The 17,099-nt window shown below is 43.5% G+C and overlaps 1 protein-coding gene across 1 annotated transcript in view; it reads right to left on the bottom strand.

The window, feature by feature from the left end:
* The window catches only part of LOC117249606 (uncharacterized), an 85,255-nt gene that overhangs the window by 18,636 nt on the left and 49,520 nt on the right, over positions 1 to 17,099 (bottom strand). Inside the window, exon 10 of the mRNA XM_033615346.2 lies at positions 12,762 to 12,992. Coding sequence (XP_033471237.2) covers positions 12,762 to 12,992 — 231 coding nt within the window. The remainder of the gene's footprint in view (positions 1 to 12,761; positions 12,993 to 17,099) is intronic.

Consider the following 17,099-nt stretch of genomic DNA (forward strand, 5'->3'; position numbering starts at 1 on the left):
GTTCCTTTTCTCTTGCAGAGTCACTGCTCGCGCACCGGTCCGCAGGCTGCAAACAGCCGCGGGTCACAACTCATTTAACACACACTTGGACGTCATTTTCAATGTCTGCAGCTGACAGATGAAAAACACTGCTGACTGCTCTTCTGACAACTATTGGTATTCATCTGTGTATGATTTATATTTTCCATTGTGACCTCTGTGCTTTTTTTGGTGCTGCCTGAATTATGTCTGTAGCACAGAGTAACAAAAACTGTCTGATACTGAATCCTGGCATCAAAGGTCCTGTTAGATTTGCAGTCTTGTTACAAAAAAAAATTCTGCTGTGACATTAGTGTTCTCCAGGGCGCAGGCAACATCTATTGTTAGTCAGTACTAGTGTTAGCAAGCTAGGCCTGTTAGCCTCGTCTTTTTCAGTGGAAGCTAGCTAGCATAGCTCACTAGCTGAATGTTGTAAAGGGATCAGGCCCTTCACCTCAGCCTTGCAGCCAATTTTCTCCTGTGGCCCCGTACGCCCTGAGCAGCAGAGGTGGAAAGAGTCCTGAAAATTTGTACTCAAGTACAAGTACTGTTACATTGCTTAAATTGCACTCAATTACAAGTAAAAGTACTGGTGTTTAAAAAATACTTAAGTAAAAGTACAAAGTACTCTTCTCAAAAACTACTCAGAGTATTAATTACTTTTAACTGATGGATGTTTTATTGTGTCGTCAATAGCAGGTATTCGATTCGATTCACCTGTATAAAATATCAAAAACAGCTCACCTTATACAGTGAAATTACTGCAATGATATACCTTTTATGAGGCAAGAGTGTAAACACATGGCAGACACATGAATACATGGGGTTCACTGACTCCACAAGAGTCACAGCTTTCCAGTCAGCCCCAATTTATCCAACTGTAATACTGTTTAAGGACCCCAATATGCAGAAATAATAAAATAGAATAGGCGAAATTACATAAATACCGCACGCAAAATGACTGCGTGGGTTTTGCACAAAACTGCAAGGGATTACAGTGAAGTGGATGTGTCTGTAAAGGGGTAACGCTTATCATACGAAAACATCTTCATTCAGGTATCTTGAAGTAAGAGAACAAGGGACCCCTTGCTTGTGCCCTGTTTTCCATGCTAAACATTAGCCTGAATTTGGAGCACTATTTACCCCCCTTACTGACAAGCTAACATGACATGGTTAATTTTCATGGTTAATGTTTCATATAACACAGCGTCACTCTAGCACAAAATATAGGCCTGCTGAATGTAGGCCTGTGAGTATTAAATGACTACAGATTTAATTTATTGTAATGACGGTGGTTGTCCGTTAGCTAGCTCCGTCTTATTTTAATATCAGGCAAACCAGTGGCAGTGACAATATCTTTGCAGACTTATCTTAGCCAACCTAATAACCAGTGCTTAATTTGTAAAATTAGAAGTAGGGGAACACTTTGGGCCTCTGAGAGAGCAGTGTTCCCCCACTCCCAAAAGTGGGCTTTTTTAAGCGGCACCCGAGCCGCCTCACTGCACGACTCCCAGTGGAATGGTTGTGACATCTAGTGTTGTCACGGTACCAATATTGGGACCCACTTTACTATACCAGTGAAAGTATCACGGTTCTGAGTAGTATCAGGATACCACAACGAAAATGAGGCAGATGTGCCTTTTGTCATTTATAAAAAGATAAACCACTTTTCTATAATACATCAATGATATTTCAATGGAATAAATTGCTTATTGACTTATTCATACTTCAAAAACAGCATAAATAAGTGATTAACAGGGGGGATCAAAATAAAATAAATAAATAAATAAAATAAGAATCAACCAGCCACCCTCCTCCCCTGACAAGTCCCTTCATAAGTAAAGAACAGTCCCTAAAGTGCGGTGAGGTTTGTGGGCCGTTACCTGGCACAGAGAGTAAAACACAGTTTTAGTATGAACTTCCATAACTGACTTGTCATACAGTGTCAGAGTTAGGAAGCAACTGATAACACACACACACACACACACACACACACAGGGGTCTATTGTGTTTTTTAACGAGTTCACTTTGTTTGTTGCTCTGTTTCCCGCTTAATCCCAGACTTTTGTTTCTGCTCATCATCATCACACTGTATAAAGTGTCCCATAATTCCTTTAACAAAGGTCACATTCAGCCGCGGAGTGGAGGTGACCCCCTTTTTTAATAGCAGGAGAATGTCAGAGTGCAACATGCCCCACATATACAGCCTGAAAATATGTGATTAAGAGTGCGAATTTAGAGCAAATAGCATTCACACACACAGATAAACAGAGTCTAAACCGATCTTCAACTGCAGAAAGTCTATGAGAAATGGGTTTATGGGATGTTTTGGGTTTAAGTGCTTAAACATGTGATAATGCTGTAAATCTACTGCCTCAGTGCGATGAGACAAAGGCGTAAAATATGAAGTAAGATAAGGAGGTGAGAGGTCTTGAGCGCCAACGCAGACCTGTAAACCAGGCCAAGCGTATCGTTTCACAATAGTATAGAATGAGGTATTGTTGGCTGTTTTGAACACGCTCCACATCAAAGGTAAGGATCGAAACCTTATCTAATAAAAATGTTACAGGGAGAGCGGTGCAGACCAGCAGGAGGTGCAGGAGAAGTGACGGAGCAGGTTTTCAGACTGATGAAGCCGTCAGGCGACAAACGTGCACACAGAGAGGAGATTAAATGGTTTGTAGCTTTTACACTTATGTTTTAAAACGAACAGGCAGTGATGTTGTGGTGATGATCTCTACTTATCAAATTATCAAGTTTGATGCTATGATACAGTAGAAATGTATGTCATGCAGATTTAACTGAGCCTATGAAGATTAAAGGATTAAGATTAAAGGATAAGAGTCCCTGTCACCAACAGTAAAACTACATATTTAAAGTGCAAATTGCAGGTTAAATTTTTTTAAAAATATATACATAACTTTGTCTGAAAATTACCATATGAGAAGTTAATTCAGAATTTATTATGGTTTACACGACATAAGGGCACAAATTCAGAGGAAAAAGTGGCTCTTTTTAGCTCCTCTTTTAAAAACGCTTTTTTTTTTTCAACATCGCCTGATACTACGTCACGAGAGGGACTCTGCGTCCTTGACCCTGCCTCTGTCCAACTTGCAGTAGTAGGTGGTAGTGAGTCTGGGCGGTAGTAAACTTGTGAGTTAGTATTTTTTTGGTTGTTAACAGTGCATTTCACCATTTGTGATTATGCCAAACTATTGTGTTTGTGCAGGTTGCACAAACTGGAGTCTGTCAGGACATCGAGTCCACCGTTTTCCGGACAGAAAAAGGAGGGGAGTTAGTTTTCGTGCCTGGGTGCATTTTGTGCAGGTGAAGAGGCGCGATTTCACGGCTTCATCTGTGACTAAAAACGTGGTTGTGTGCAGCGCTCATTTTGGACAGGAGGATTATGTTCCTGGCGGAGAGGGAGACCCAAGCCTCGGGGGTATGTGTGAGGCCGAGCGGGCTCCGCAGAGAGGGAGATCTCCGTGTTTGAGACGGGAGCGGGCGGCGTGAAGGTTGATGGGCAGTGTGAGGCATGTTATGTCTGGTCTGGGGGTCAGATTCTCCACCAGAGCCCAGAAGGCATCCACCTCCCTGCAGCACATACTCTCCACAGCTGAGGGCATGGGCTGGCAGTTCCCACACAAGCACCTATCATACAAAAAATTATCAGGAAATCTTCGTATCTCTCTCTCTCTCTCCCTCTCTCCCCTGCGGACATCAATACACCGTAATGCAGAGTTAAAACACGCATAGCAAGATGCGTCTGATATTTGCGCATTAGTTTCTGTTATAGGTAAGTAGCATTAGTTATCTAACACTGGCAGAGCTGTTGGTAGCTTTGTTATAACCTAATACGTGATGGCAAACTTAATGTTGTGATGTGAACACAGCGTTAGACATCGTTAGCTGTCGTTAGCTAACGCTGGTCGCTCACCAAGACACCTGCCCAGTTCTCCACTGGTTCTCCTCACACCAAAGCTCTATTTCTCTCCTGTGGCCGTTATTTCTCCTGACCCTGATCTGTTCCTGGTCTCTTGGACGCCTAGCAGGCTCATAATTATAAGCCAGTGGGCCGTCATATGCATGTGAATGTACATTTTCAACCTCTTCAGTCTCAAAACTAGTACTGGGATCCATGTTTATTAATGTTACACTCAATCGAACTCGGCCGGACTCCCTTACACTACGTCACTTCCGGTTAGCGGGTTTTTAGACGCGGAAGCAAAATTCTCTCACAAAAACGACCCCAAAAATCACTGTAGTGTGTATATGTTTTTGTTTTTTGTTTTAATCGAGTTTCTACATCATTTTCCTACACATTTATTCACCATGGTCTCCAACCTGCAAGTTGGGATTTAACTTCACATTCCCCCGGAATGATGCTCACAAGTAGTCTGGGGCCATTAGTGGCCGTTTTGGTAAGGAACTGGAACCAGGGCGAGTGAGACAGGATCCAGAATTCGATGGATGCGCCTTTCCGTCAAAATAAAAGCACCAAGCTAATAAAAATGCGGTGAAACTTTAATTTAAAGAATATAATTTACAAGAAAAGCCCCAAGCCATTAAGTTAATCGATTTTCTTACACCCCTCATCACCCCAAATCGATGGTGCTCCCAGAATTTAAAGTTCTACTTTGGTGAACACTTTTACTTTGGTGAATTTGGTGAATTCGGCATCCGCTCTCTAGACCGGAACCAGAATCCAGACAAAATTCGGAGTGAATAGAAACCAGGCTCTTCACTTTATGTGAAACATTAACGTTATCATCCTTGTGCGTTTCCACTTACTAGTAACGTTAACACAACTATCTATCAGTCATCACTGACTTCGGTTGAGTTTTAAAACTCCAGGATGCATTTGTAACGTTACACTCGCCCTCCTCTTCCGTGTATCTAACGTTACCATACCAACGCCTACGTCTATCATAGACGTAATAAAGACGAGGATGGGACTTTGGAGGGAGGCAGGAGTTGTGGATGTTCAAATTTTTTCTAAGTGCTGTGTGAAATGCAAGAAAGGTAAGAGTTGCTTTAACACAAACATTTAATAGAAAAAGTTTGTTTTGACCTCACGCCCTCTTGACTTTAGTGGTTTGTTTGCTTTCTTCATGTCTGTTCCTCTTCTCATGCACTGCCAATCAGAGTGATTGGCTGAATCACCTGAAAAACAGCTGACAAGAACACACTGCAAAAACTAGGCCGACAGGCGCTCATCGACAACCAACACTAACCGAAGGCCGACTGTCGGCTTGGTGTCAGGGCCCTTCAATACGAGGCTACAACCAGTTAGCTTAGCTTAGCACAAAGATTGGAAATGGGGGAAACAGTGAGCCAGGCTGTATTCAAAGGTAACAAAATCCACCGCAACACCTCTAGATCTCACTGCTTAACAAGTTATATTTTGCTTGTTTAATCCATACAAAATCCACTTCGGCTGTTTGTTTGCTTTCCTCACTTCCATGTCTCTTGTGCGTTGAGCTGAACTGAAATTCAAAACACTGAATCTGCCGACCGGTGCCAACAGGCAACAGGCGCTCAACAACGGCCTAATAATTGACCAACAGCTAACCGTCAGCTTGGTGTGTTGTGGCCCTAGGGACATTTTTGTAACCGTCACAGCTTCTTTTGGAAATTTACAACAACACAAACAATAAAAAATGCCATGTTATTTACCTAAATTAATTTCATTTCAGCTCAGTGTGAGAGTCTTTACTGCGCTTTGCTGTCATTTATTTTTTCTCCTCTATGTGTTCCTCAGAGAGCGGGGCTTAGTCTGTCCAGAAACACACACATACACACACACAGAGTGGAGCACAGCAGAGAAGAAACAGGTGAAGTAAAGGTTATTCCAGTTCACAACAACTCGTTACGTTACATGCAATAAATTAAGTTCCCAAAAACCACACAGGGACAGATGTGGATGATCTCAAACATCTGAAAATCAAGGTCACATGTCAACTTGTTTGAAGAAAACAACTTGTTCGTGAAGAAGGCCCAAAGGCCAAAACGCCATCAAAATAAAATAGATCTATTGCCAGTGATCAGCACTTTAATAGTATAATTCTCAGTGTGCATTATTTTTATTTTTAACATATCACCCAACCTGAGTCTGGCGACAGTGGTGGGGATGCTAGCAGCTCTTGAGAAATGGGTTTTTAATTTCTGATTATTGACTTTCCTGCATTGAGACATGATGTTTCAAGAGAGAATCATGGTGTATCTTAGAATGGATTTCCCCCCACCGTTTTTCAGAAGGCAATAAAAAACCTACTTATTTTGTCAATGACTATAGAAAGCCCACAATTTTACAAATGAGGACGAGTGCATCAACATTCAGAGCGCCTCACTAGTGTTGTATAAAACAGTCTTTTCAGAGCAGAATTTGGCAACATGTGCTGGTGTCTCTTGAGTGGGCACTACAGTGTAAAAGAGGGTGACAGTATTTGGCAGCATTCTCCTGCAGACGCTGTTGTTGTTGCTCCATGAACGCACGACTCCTCCCCCTCGCTTTCTCCAAAAAGACTGAGGAGTGTGTGTGTGTTTGTGTGTATGTGTCGAAGGGGGGTTAGAGCTCTGCTAGGAAAACAAACAAAGACACACGTAGCGGCCACACTCCTGTCCCTGGCTGCACGCCATCGGCCTCACCACAAACCACAAACTTACTGCACACACACTCGCAGCGTGTCACAAACACACACACACGCCTACGCCCAATCAGCTCCTGCCGCAGATCCGCACCGATATGCCCCCAGAGTCCAAATCATCTGCTGTATTGCAATAGCAGATCTCTAGAGATAACCTCACAAAGCAAAATCATCTGCTATTATTGCCCCGCCGCTCCTTGACATTGTGCCATTAATAAGGCCATTGTGGAGGGCGCTCTCTGTTTGGACACCATATAATAGACTCTTTGACAGATTTACTTTGCTCTCTCTCCCTCTACCCAGTCCTTTTTTCTCTCTCGTGAATACAGCGGGCATATTCCACACTGCCGCTCATCAATAGGCGAGCTGTTTGTTTGCCCAGTCATTCTGGACTGATGGTAAATACATAGAGGTATTCCAGACCAAAGGCTGAGCAAACAGGGGTTACATAAAGGCACTGTACCCAAACACTCACTATGAGACATCCCCCCCGCATACACACACACACACACACACACATTCACAAACACCTCACACTAATGCCCATAACCTCCCTTCATGTCTCTTAAGCGACTGGTCTTTCTTGTTCATTCGGTTGGCCGTATTTTTCTTTTTGGCTCACTCACTGTTTGAACACAACAATTAGGTCTGATCTCCGCCCACTGGTAGGAGACAGTAATATGGGTGAGTGGTGGTGGGTGGGGTCACGGCGAGGCTGGCTTCAAGGCCGCCAGGTGTTCCATATCAACACTGACATTCATCAGAGACCTCGGCCCACAGAGTCCCTCACACTGCACTCAGTCGCTGCTCTGTGGCGACACAAAGGAGACCACAGCTACTTGACATCAGTGTCACCCTGCTCTCCACGCACGTACAATCTGTTCAACCTGGGCTGTTCACCACAGTCACAGATTAGGAGGTCATGAGGCAAAACTGGACTTTGAAGTACTTTTTATAATCAACCATATCTAGATATGAGAATTAGGTAATGTAGACAGCGTGGTGCATGTTCACACTTCACAAGAGCTGGCTCCAAGTTAAGTTCACACTAATTAAAATGAACAAGTTCAAGTTAATAGTTCACAATTTGAATTTCTAAACTGAGGTCACAGTCTCAAATAGTCATCAGTCACTTGCGAATATTCCACAAGACTGGTCAAAGCTTCAATTCAGTGTGTTGTTTGAAATTAGCTGTCGATGTGGCTGACGTTGTGACTTGTTTTTTCAGACCTGGCGGGCACAATCTGAATAAAAACGTGAGGTTTTTTTTCAATTGGAATCTATAATTTATCACAAAAAAATATGCTCAAATATTCATATGCTTCTCACCTTTAAGGCCCTTCATAACCAAGCCCCTTCCTACCTGTCTGAACCCCTTCATATCTAAACACCCTCCCTTCTTAAGCCCCTTTTACACTGCCAGATTTTCCGCGAATGTTGGGCCGTTTTGCCAGCAAGCTGCGAGCGTTTGGACACACAGAGCTGGATTGGCGAGTTGATCCGAGGTGCCCAAATTTCCACCGCGTAGGGTAGACATATTGGCAGAACCTTTTTGGTTTAAAAAGAATGAGGCGGCCTTCCGCCACGGGAGGGGCTGTTGAAGACTTGTGGGAGGAGCTGTTGATGACGCTGCACGTGCAACCCACTGGCGGTGGATAAACAGGAAACAGCTGATGGCAGGAATTAGTGAGCAGCTAGTAGCAAGAGGGAAACACAAACCTGACAGACACTGTAAAGATGAGCAACTGGGGAGACAAGGAATTGCATGCCGTCCTTGTCCTCGCAAACGAAGAGGCCATTAACCGTCAGATGACGGGGACGGTGAAGAACGGGCCGACTTATGAGAGAATCACTGAAGGACTGACCAGCCGCGGCTTCCCTCCCACGTCACTGTTTACGTCGCACGCTGAGCTACACGTTTTGTTACGTACTCACGCCCCCCATTGCCCCGAAAAAGGCGCATTCTGTATAAACAAAAGTAGGCAGGCGGCATTTTGCTGCACTCCCCAATTTTGTTTTTATACTGCCAATGCTGAAAAAAGACTGATTGGGCTTTCCTGCAAATTTACACAACTCCTCTTTAAAAAGGGCTATAGATCCTCTTCTGCAATCCTACTCATATCACCATCGGCCTGCTGCCTACTATGGGTTCTAGAGCCTTCAGCCGCTCTGCCCACCATCTCAGGAACTCTCTCCCCCTCAACATTCGCAATATTGACTGATGATGACTTTATGATGATGATTCTATACCTAATATTTATAATTACGATTTTTGTCCAGTCATTTTATTGAATGTCTATAAATAAAATGCATTATTATTATTATATGAACTGGCTTCAGCATTACCAGCAGCTACTTTGTCTGAACTGCCTGTTGCACTAGCCAGCTAGCTTGAGTCAAAGCCCGTTCCCTGTCCAGTAGAGTTTCCCTCCTGTTAAGATTCACAGAGGAAAAGGTTTGGTTCACATTTAAGTAAAGGGAAACCCATATTGACGAGTAGCAGTCTTCACTGTTCAACAGCAGCATTCTGGGTGCTGTAAATCCTCAGATGTAGTAAAATACAGTGTGTGAGCTTTGTAAACTGTTTTGAGAGTTAACAAAGTTCATGTCCCACTGGTAGGAGGCCCCAGGGCAGACCCAGAAAACGCTGGAGGGATGACACATCTCATCTGGCCTGGGAAGACCTTGGGGTCCCCCAGGAGGAGCTGGAAAATGTTGCTGGGGAGAGGGATGTGTGGAGTACTTTGCTCAGCCTGCAGCCTCCGCGACTTAGCCCTGGACAGGCAGATAAAAATAGATAGATGGACGAATGCGTTCAGTTCATTGTGAACGCGTTCTCTTAGTGTGTACAGATATAGCCAAGTGCTGATAGCCAAAAAGTTAAAATACTGAATTATCACCCAGTCGTTTGGCTGTCTTACTTAATTTGTGAGAGCCGTTTTAACCGTCCAACCTGGGAATGACGGTGCAGTTTTGTCACCCAGCACACAAATATGAAACGTTGACCTAGACAAGCTGGTCAAGAACAGAGTGGCAAAACAGCATCAGCCTATACTGAGTCAACTAGTTTTGTATTTCCAACACTGTACAAGGTATGGACCATGTGGTGTACTGTATAAGGAAATTAAAGGAATCTTACAGATACAACTTCAGACTGAGTGCTTATCTTCCAGTATGCAACATAATCACATCACCTACAGTTTTTACAATTTCAATTTTTTTGCTCAAAAAATTTACGGATATGCGACTAAAAGTTCTATGTATGAACTCACTGATGAAGTCAATATATAAATTTACACTGCAAGCCTGGCTGACAGACTCATCTCGCTCTGAAAACATAATTACATCTGCTCTTTGTGCTTGAGTACATATTCTCTGTTAACTCCAAACACGAGCCTCATGGCAGCGACCGCTGACTGATGATGACAACCAGGAGGGTCACAGAGTTGAATAGATGGACGGTGGCAGAGTACAGGAAGTTACAGGCGTTTGTGTGTGTCTGTGTGAGAGTGTGTGTGTGTGTGTGTGTGTGTGTGTGTGTGTGGGCTCTATTTTGGGAATCCTTTGGCAAGTGGTCAACGTTGGACTGAAAAGAGACAATTATGACCAGTTAGGCCTTTTCAGAGCCTAATGAGGGGCCACAGTTACAAGTGTCTGGACAAGAGGTACACACACACACACCACACACACTTCTGTGAGCACAGAAACCGCAGTTGTGTGTGTACAAGGACACACACACGACAAAACAAAAGGACCCTGGTGAGCATTTAGGAGTGGAAAATAATGGACTGTATGCGGACACACTTTGTAAACACACCACACCCGAAAACAAAACACACACTGACACATCATTGTACTCCTAGTATTATGAGGAATTGTGTTGCACGTCTTTTAAACCCAACCTGAACTTAATCCATTAGAAACCTTTATAGCAAATGCTATTCATTGATAAACATAAGCAGCGCTGATCAAATTTGAACCAAGATTCTGTCACTGGCTTGCCTCAAATGTTTTCAGAAACATGTTTTCGCTTACTGTTACACTGTAATACGAGATCGTTTCTTGCCAACCAGCCGCCATTGTTTCAAACAGATATGTTCCCATTACATCACGTACCAGTGGGAGCATTTATTGGTCTAGTGTGGCGCAGTGCATTCTGGTAGTTGTAGGTTTTCTCCTTTTTGAGCAAAAGTGTCCATTTTCTCTAGTTCTGTAGCACCAATTCCAAAATTATTTGCGTCTTTTTACTGTACAGATGTCCTAGTTTCATTAAAAGGCCATCTTTCTAGCAGTGAAATACTTCTTTCAATCATAAGGATTCATCCTCTGGGGATCATGAACGTCCGTACAAAATATCACACCAATCCATGCGACAGTTGTTGAGATATTCAGTCTGAACTGAGGAGATGGATCCTCCAACAGACCGTCATCACCAGGAGCAGTGCTGTTATCGTTATCACAAACCCATGGCCAAAGACATAGCATGATAAACACCTCTTAAAGATGCAAAGACAACCCAAATACTGACATCATTGCAAAGCTGTCACATGTGACTCTCAACCTAGTTTTTACATGAACACAAGGACACGCACACACAAACCAAAATCCATACTCCTGTAACACAACAAAAGCTTTCCATTAGTAATAACCTTGCTGCAGAATAGTGAGGCCAGCTGCAGGGTTCTTCAGCCTGCTTGATTACCGTCTGAACAAACCTGTCCAATCAGTCCCATTCACTGGGTGCCAGCACTCACGGGAGAACTCTGACCCCACTGACCTCTGCAGAGGGCCGGCCTCTCAGCCTTGACCTTAGGTGTGGATGCTTATTGTCGCACCCGCCGGCCCCAGCGCTCTCACAAAGGCTTGGATGCCAGAAATTAGGCACTTGAGAGAAACTGGAGAACTCCTGGCTAAACTCCTGTTTGCAAAAAAGGCAATTCTAAAAAAAAAAAAAAAAAAAAAATCAAGTGCTGTAATTGAGGGAAATTTTTAGAGTCGAGAGGAGTGTTGGTAAATGCATCGCGTGTTTGTGTTTTTCCACGGATGGCCTATTGTGTGAGCAGGAAGCAAATAAGAGTGTTGGCAGGCAGAGACAAATTCAGCCTTCAAACATTGCCGAGGTGATTTTTAACAGTCAAGTAACACTTAGCATTTTCAACCAGGACATTGTCTCATATCTGTTTATTATAATGATTAATTCTGACCAAAATCTCCTCAGCTGCTTCACTACAGAGAAGCTTGTTTGACTTGGGCACAGCCTCCAGTTGAGTCTTAAAGAATAACTTCAGTATTTTTCAATCTGGACCCTTTTTTCCACATGTTTTTGTGTCTAAGTGTCTAATGGGAACAACAAAGATTTTAAATCGGTCCGGTACTGACCAAGAGGGCTGCTATACAACAGGCTGCAAGGTAACCATTCGGGTCAATTATGCACCGTCAATGTACGTCCAATGAAAGTGACATGCTCAGATTATTACAAGTGTCTTACAACATTATGGAAAGAAACCTTACAGAGATAGACCTTTTTATTAAAGAGAGTCATTTTAGTTTAAAGGTTATTATCAAAAATAACCCTGAAAATCAAAACCGAAGATGCATAGAGATGATACACCATCTCATCTAGTTGCATTGGTGTGAACTGGCAGGTTTTTAGAACATTACAGAACGGCACATTGCAAGTAGTTGCCTGTTTCCAAACTCGTCTCGTTGCGAATCTTTGGTCTGAACTGGGCTTCAGACTCCCTCCGAACCAAAATTAGGACAGTGTCAAACTACAATGGACTTATTTGATACTTCTACACACGTGCTACAGTTTTGTGGCATGTACTACAAAAGTTTCAACTTCTGTTGCACCAGTGCCGTGTGGAAAAAAGTTGACGTACAACCCAAGATCAACAGCTGGCTCTAGTCGACTCTGATGTGTGCTGGTGTGAGCACTACATGAATGGATGATGTACTGCTTCATTTCTTCTGGACTATTATTGTAAGGCAGCAATACTTGTGCAGCTCCTGAGTCCAAGACAAATTTCCCTACAGGGACAATAAAGTGTATCGCATCGTATCGTATCGTATCGTATCGTAAATAATCTCACTCACAGTCTTCGAAGTTGGAGCAACCTTTGCTGCCTTTTGGCTGACGAGGCGTGTTGTCCTGCAGTTTGGAGAGCATGTTCAGCACCTTCATTTTCCTCTCCTCCATCCTTCTGTCCTTCTCTTCAGCTTTGTGGTCAAAACTCTCGGGCCCTGTGCCTCCAGCTGAGGACTCCTCTCGGTCCCTCCATCCTGGATAACCGTCTTCAGTTGGGCTCCCTTCATCTGTGCTGGAACCTGGAGCAGAGAGATACACCACAAAAAATCAAATTAAGTCTTTGATCTCGCAGTCTTTTGCTTAGTACAGGGTTACGTTTTTGAAATTAAAGACTTTAATCACCACAGTCCTGAACATGAAAAGCTTCATTTGTATTCATGGTCGTCTACGTGGAAGTTGCCACTTGGTAAAAAGTACTAAAACCCATTTCAGCTCCTTTAATAAACACTAATTCTCATCACATTGTTGTCCTAAATGCCACAGTCACATCTCCCTTCAGTCCTTTCAGAGGCTCTCTGAGGGGCGGACGCTCTCCCTGAAACCTAAACAGCCATTCATTTTGTCACTGACCAGCCAATTAAGAGTCCCATTATCTCTGAATATAGAGTCCACAGAATACACGTCTTGGTGTAGCAGAGCAGAGACAAAGAGCTCCATCAGTGCAGACTTGAGCTTAAAGAGGGCTCTGATTATCTTTCGCAACAGTCTCCATTAGAGTTTTGGACTCTTTTCTTCTTCTACTTTTGCAAACGGGAGTGTTACTTGTGTTAGCGCATGAGTGATAATTCAAATGTGATACATTTGGAGATGGTTCCATTCATTAGGAGGAGAAAGCTTGACCAGTCGAGTAGCTGACAGGCAGCGAGATTCAGCAAGCCTTTCAAACGTGGTGGATTCATTTATCCCGTCAGTGAGCGCACAGAGGTCAGCAGCCCAGATTGATGGAGTCATGTCTCATTTGACAGGCCGTCTTCCGCCACACTGCACACAATCACACGCTTCCATCAGCCTCCACGTCCCGCTGAAGTCTCAATGTCACAGATGACAGATGACGGGACGAGAAATGTATTCGTCTTTAGAGCGTAGAATTCATCATTTCTGGTGATTTTTTATATGCAACACAAAGCAAATATCTACGGAGACGTCATGATGAATGTGATGTGAAGATAATAGTTTTCAAAAATCAAAACTTTTCTTAAACGCATCATAAATAACATTTAAATGAAACCTACATTTTGTCTTTCATTTTAAATTTTTTTCACTTTACAACTTATCGATGAATTGTGCTTTATAAAACCATCACAGACTGCGTTGTTTTCTTAAGCTGCACTGCATTAAGCCTCCGCAACTTAAGAAAACACGACACAGGTAAATCATGATGAAGGTCAAACAGACTGATATTAATCCATCAGTAAGTGTTGTTTTTTAAATTGTTTTTCAAGATATACACCGTGTACAGCAAGTGTAGATATTAGTGTTGTCACAGTACCAAAATTGGGACCCACAGTACGATACCAGTGAAAGTATCACGGTTCTGAGTAGTATCACGATACCACAGCAATTGTTCTATTTCTATTTTGTTCTGAAAACATCGGCGAGCAGCCTCGTTCTGTGGACGATAAACGAGATGCAGACTGATAAAGGAGGAAATACATTGAGTGCTGGACGGAGCAGTGAGTGACAACAACCCGCCCACATTTAAGAGGACTGTTTGTGGTGGAAACACTAGGGTCTAGGTACCATGTCTGAAGGGTTACTGTTGGTTCCAAAGGTACCATACTGATAGTGTTTGGTGGAAACGGGGGTTAAGGGCCACCGTACCAAGGTTACGTCTTCAAATTGCTTGGTTTGTCTGATCAAAGAATCGAAATTTAATTTTGCAGAGATACTAAACAGAAAAGCAATGAAATCCTTACACTTTAGAAGCTTGTTACATCAAATGTTTAGCACATTTAATCAAGTAGAAAATTAGCTGATAACCATTTTTCTGCAACTAATCAGTAAGCTGACCAATAATTTAGGTGCTGGTTAAAATCTTTATGTTCAGTCAGTTTCTATAATGTACAATCTTTAAAGCAGGGTGAAACCACAACTAAAATTATTCAGGATTTTATTTCCTCCTTTTGAAATGCTCCTATCCTAACCTCCAACATGGCCTAATCCATGAATGCACAGCAGTGATTACTGGTCAGTTCAAGCTGGAAACAAGAGCCCATCTAAAACACACAGAGCAGGTTACCATACCAACCACAGCATCTGAACACAGCAGATAGCTGGATTTGGCTGCGAGCGGCCGAGTCAAATCCCCTAGCTGATCTCGAAAAGGCCGCCGAAGACAATAAACACACACACGCATTCGCCGCCCACCCTTCGTCCGACTCTCTCCAACACACACACTGCCTGCCCTTTACCATCCAGCGCAGCAGGCAGAGGCAAGAAGGTTGGACTTGTATCTCTTTCTTTGCATGTTTGAGAAAGGGATGAGCATCAGGGAGACAATCAGCGTGCCGAGGCTATTCACTGATGCCACCCAAAGCCTTCACTCCTCTATCTGCTGAAAGAATGGCAGAATAGGAGCGGGGCGGAGTAAAAAGGAAAATCCTCGCCAATTTATTATTCATGGGGAGGGGATTTTCCTTTCAGGGCTCCTTTATCGAAGCCTTTCCCAACACGTCACCCTCTCTATCAGCTCTGACAAGTGCCAATCAAAGGGCTTGAGTCCAGGTTTTTGGGGAAACGCTGGAGGATTTCGGAGACAATAGCCAAGGAGTCCACAGCAGCGGTGGCTTAGAGACAATGGTGACATGGCTACACTGTCAGTGTGTGGTCCTCTGGGGGGGAAACGATCCTTGCTTAGTACACGACTAATCTCTGCTTGCACCATCTCTGTCTTTCTGGAGGCTAATCTGTCCCGTAGCTTCCTCAGCTTTCCGGAACAATCCACCAGGGTCAGTTCAGATTAGTGCTCTTTGTGGCCCTGTGCATCGCTACATTCATTTGGACGCTCACATCTTTAGTAGCAGCTGAATGCTAAACACTGGAGTGAGCGCAGAGTGACCGGGGCAGCGGGGAGACAGTCATGAAACAATTATGAGGGGAGGGATTATTCTACCTATGAATTCCTGATGAGCAGAGATGGACAAAGGTCTTAACATGAGCCTCACTGGGGAGCAGGAGCATCTTATCACAGCTCATTTCTGGCTTCATTTTAGTCTCTGAATTGCTCAACCATTGTCGATTGATCCAGACACAGGTGGAAAATTCAGGCATCAGAAAAATTGCTTATCGTTAAATAAATTTAAAGAAAATAATAATTAAAGGGCCATTTTAAGCGTCAGTTTGCTCATCATGAGGTACAGTGTTCACACTGTGAAACCACTGCATAATGTTATCTGTGGCTCCAGACAAGCTTTACAAAGTTTGAAAGTACAAAAGAAAAGTTATTTTATAACGCCAGTCCTCAGTTGCATTATGGGAAATGTAGGATGTAGTGGAGTAGGGCTGCCCCTTGAAAGTTGGAGATTCGAATCATCAGTCGGAGACCCCTGAGTTGACTAAGATTTTGTTTTTGGGTTGTGAGCGCTTTTGACTTTCAGGCTACTCTTTGGTATAGACACTTGGGGACGTGATGCAGCAGCACAGATGAGGAGAAACTTTGCACCGTAGGGCTCTGAAATAACGTGATCTTCTCTCTTCTGCTTGGAAGTGGTGGATTTACAGACAAAAACCAGCTGCTGGCAACTTGACAACCTGAGTCGCAGGTGACACCATTAGCCGGCTTGAGTTGAGCTGAAACCATCCAGTTCACAACCCTGCAACAGTTTCTGTCTCATCGCGAATCTTTGGTCTGAACTGGGCGTTAGAGATAGGCTGACGAGCTCAGACATTGGGAGGGAGCTCAGACAGTGGCGGCTGCTGGTCTTTCAAGGAGGAGAAGCTCATTTTCGGCCTACATCATAAAATGTGTCAGTTTATTTATACGTAAATTCTACCCTCTGGGGCTGCTGCGCAAGGCTAGTGTGACCGCCTGTGAGTGCTTTGGGACGGTTGAGGGGCTCACAGCACCCGCTGCTCGTTGGGGACAGTAACTGCAGAGCGACAGAAGTCAGAGTCTCCAAACATGAGTACAGTCTCCAATAACACCAGAAAAAGATGCTAGATTTGTCGCTTGTCGTTTTTAACAAAGAAAAAGTCACTAAGAGGATTGGAAAAGTCTCCAGATCAACTTGGTACAATGGAATGAAACTTGAATAATGCTCCGGTGGTGGTTTATATTTCAAGATCGCTGATTCGCTCATTTTGCTGTCAATCAAAAAGGGATTCAGCCTCAGACAGATCATCCAATC

This window comes from Epinephelus lanceolatus, chromosome 23 (genome assembly GCF_041903045.1).
Source record: "Epinephelus lanceolatus isolate andai-2023 chromosome 23, ASM4190304v1, whole genome shotgun sequence".
In the NCBI taxonomy this organism is placed as follows: Eukaryota; Metazoa; Chordata; class Actinopteri; order Perciformes; family Serranidae; genus Epinephelus; species Epinephelus lanceolatus.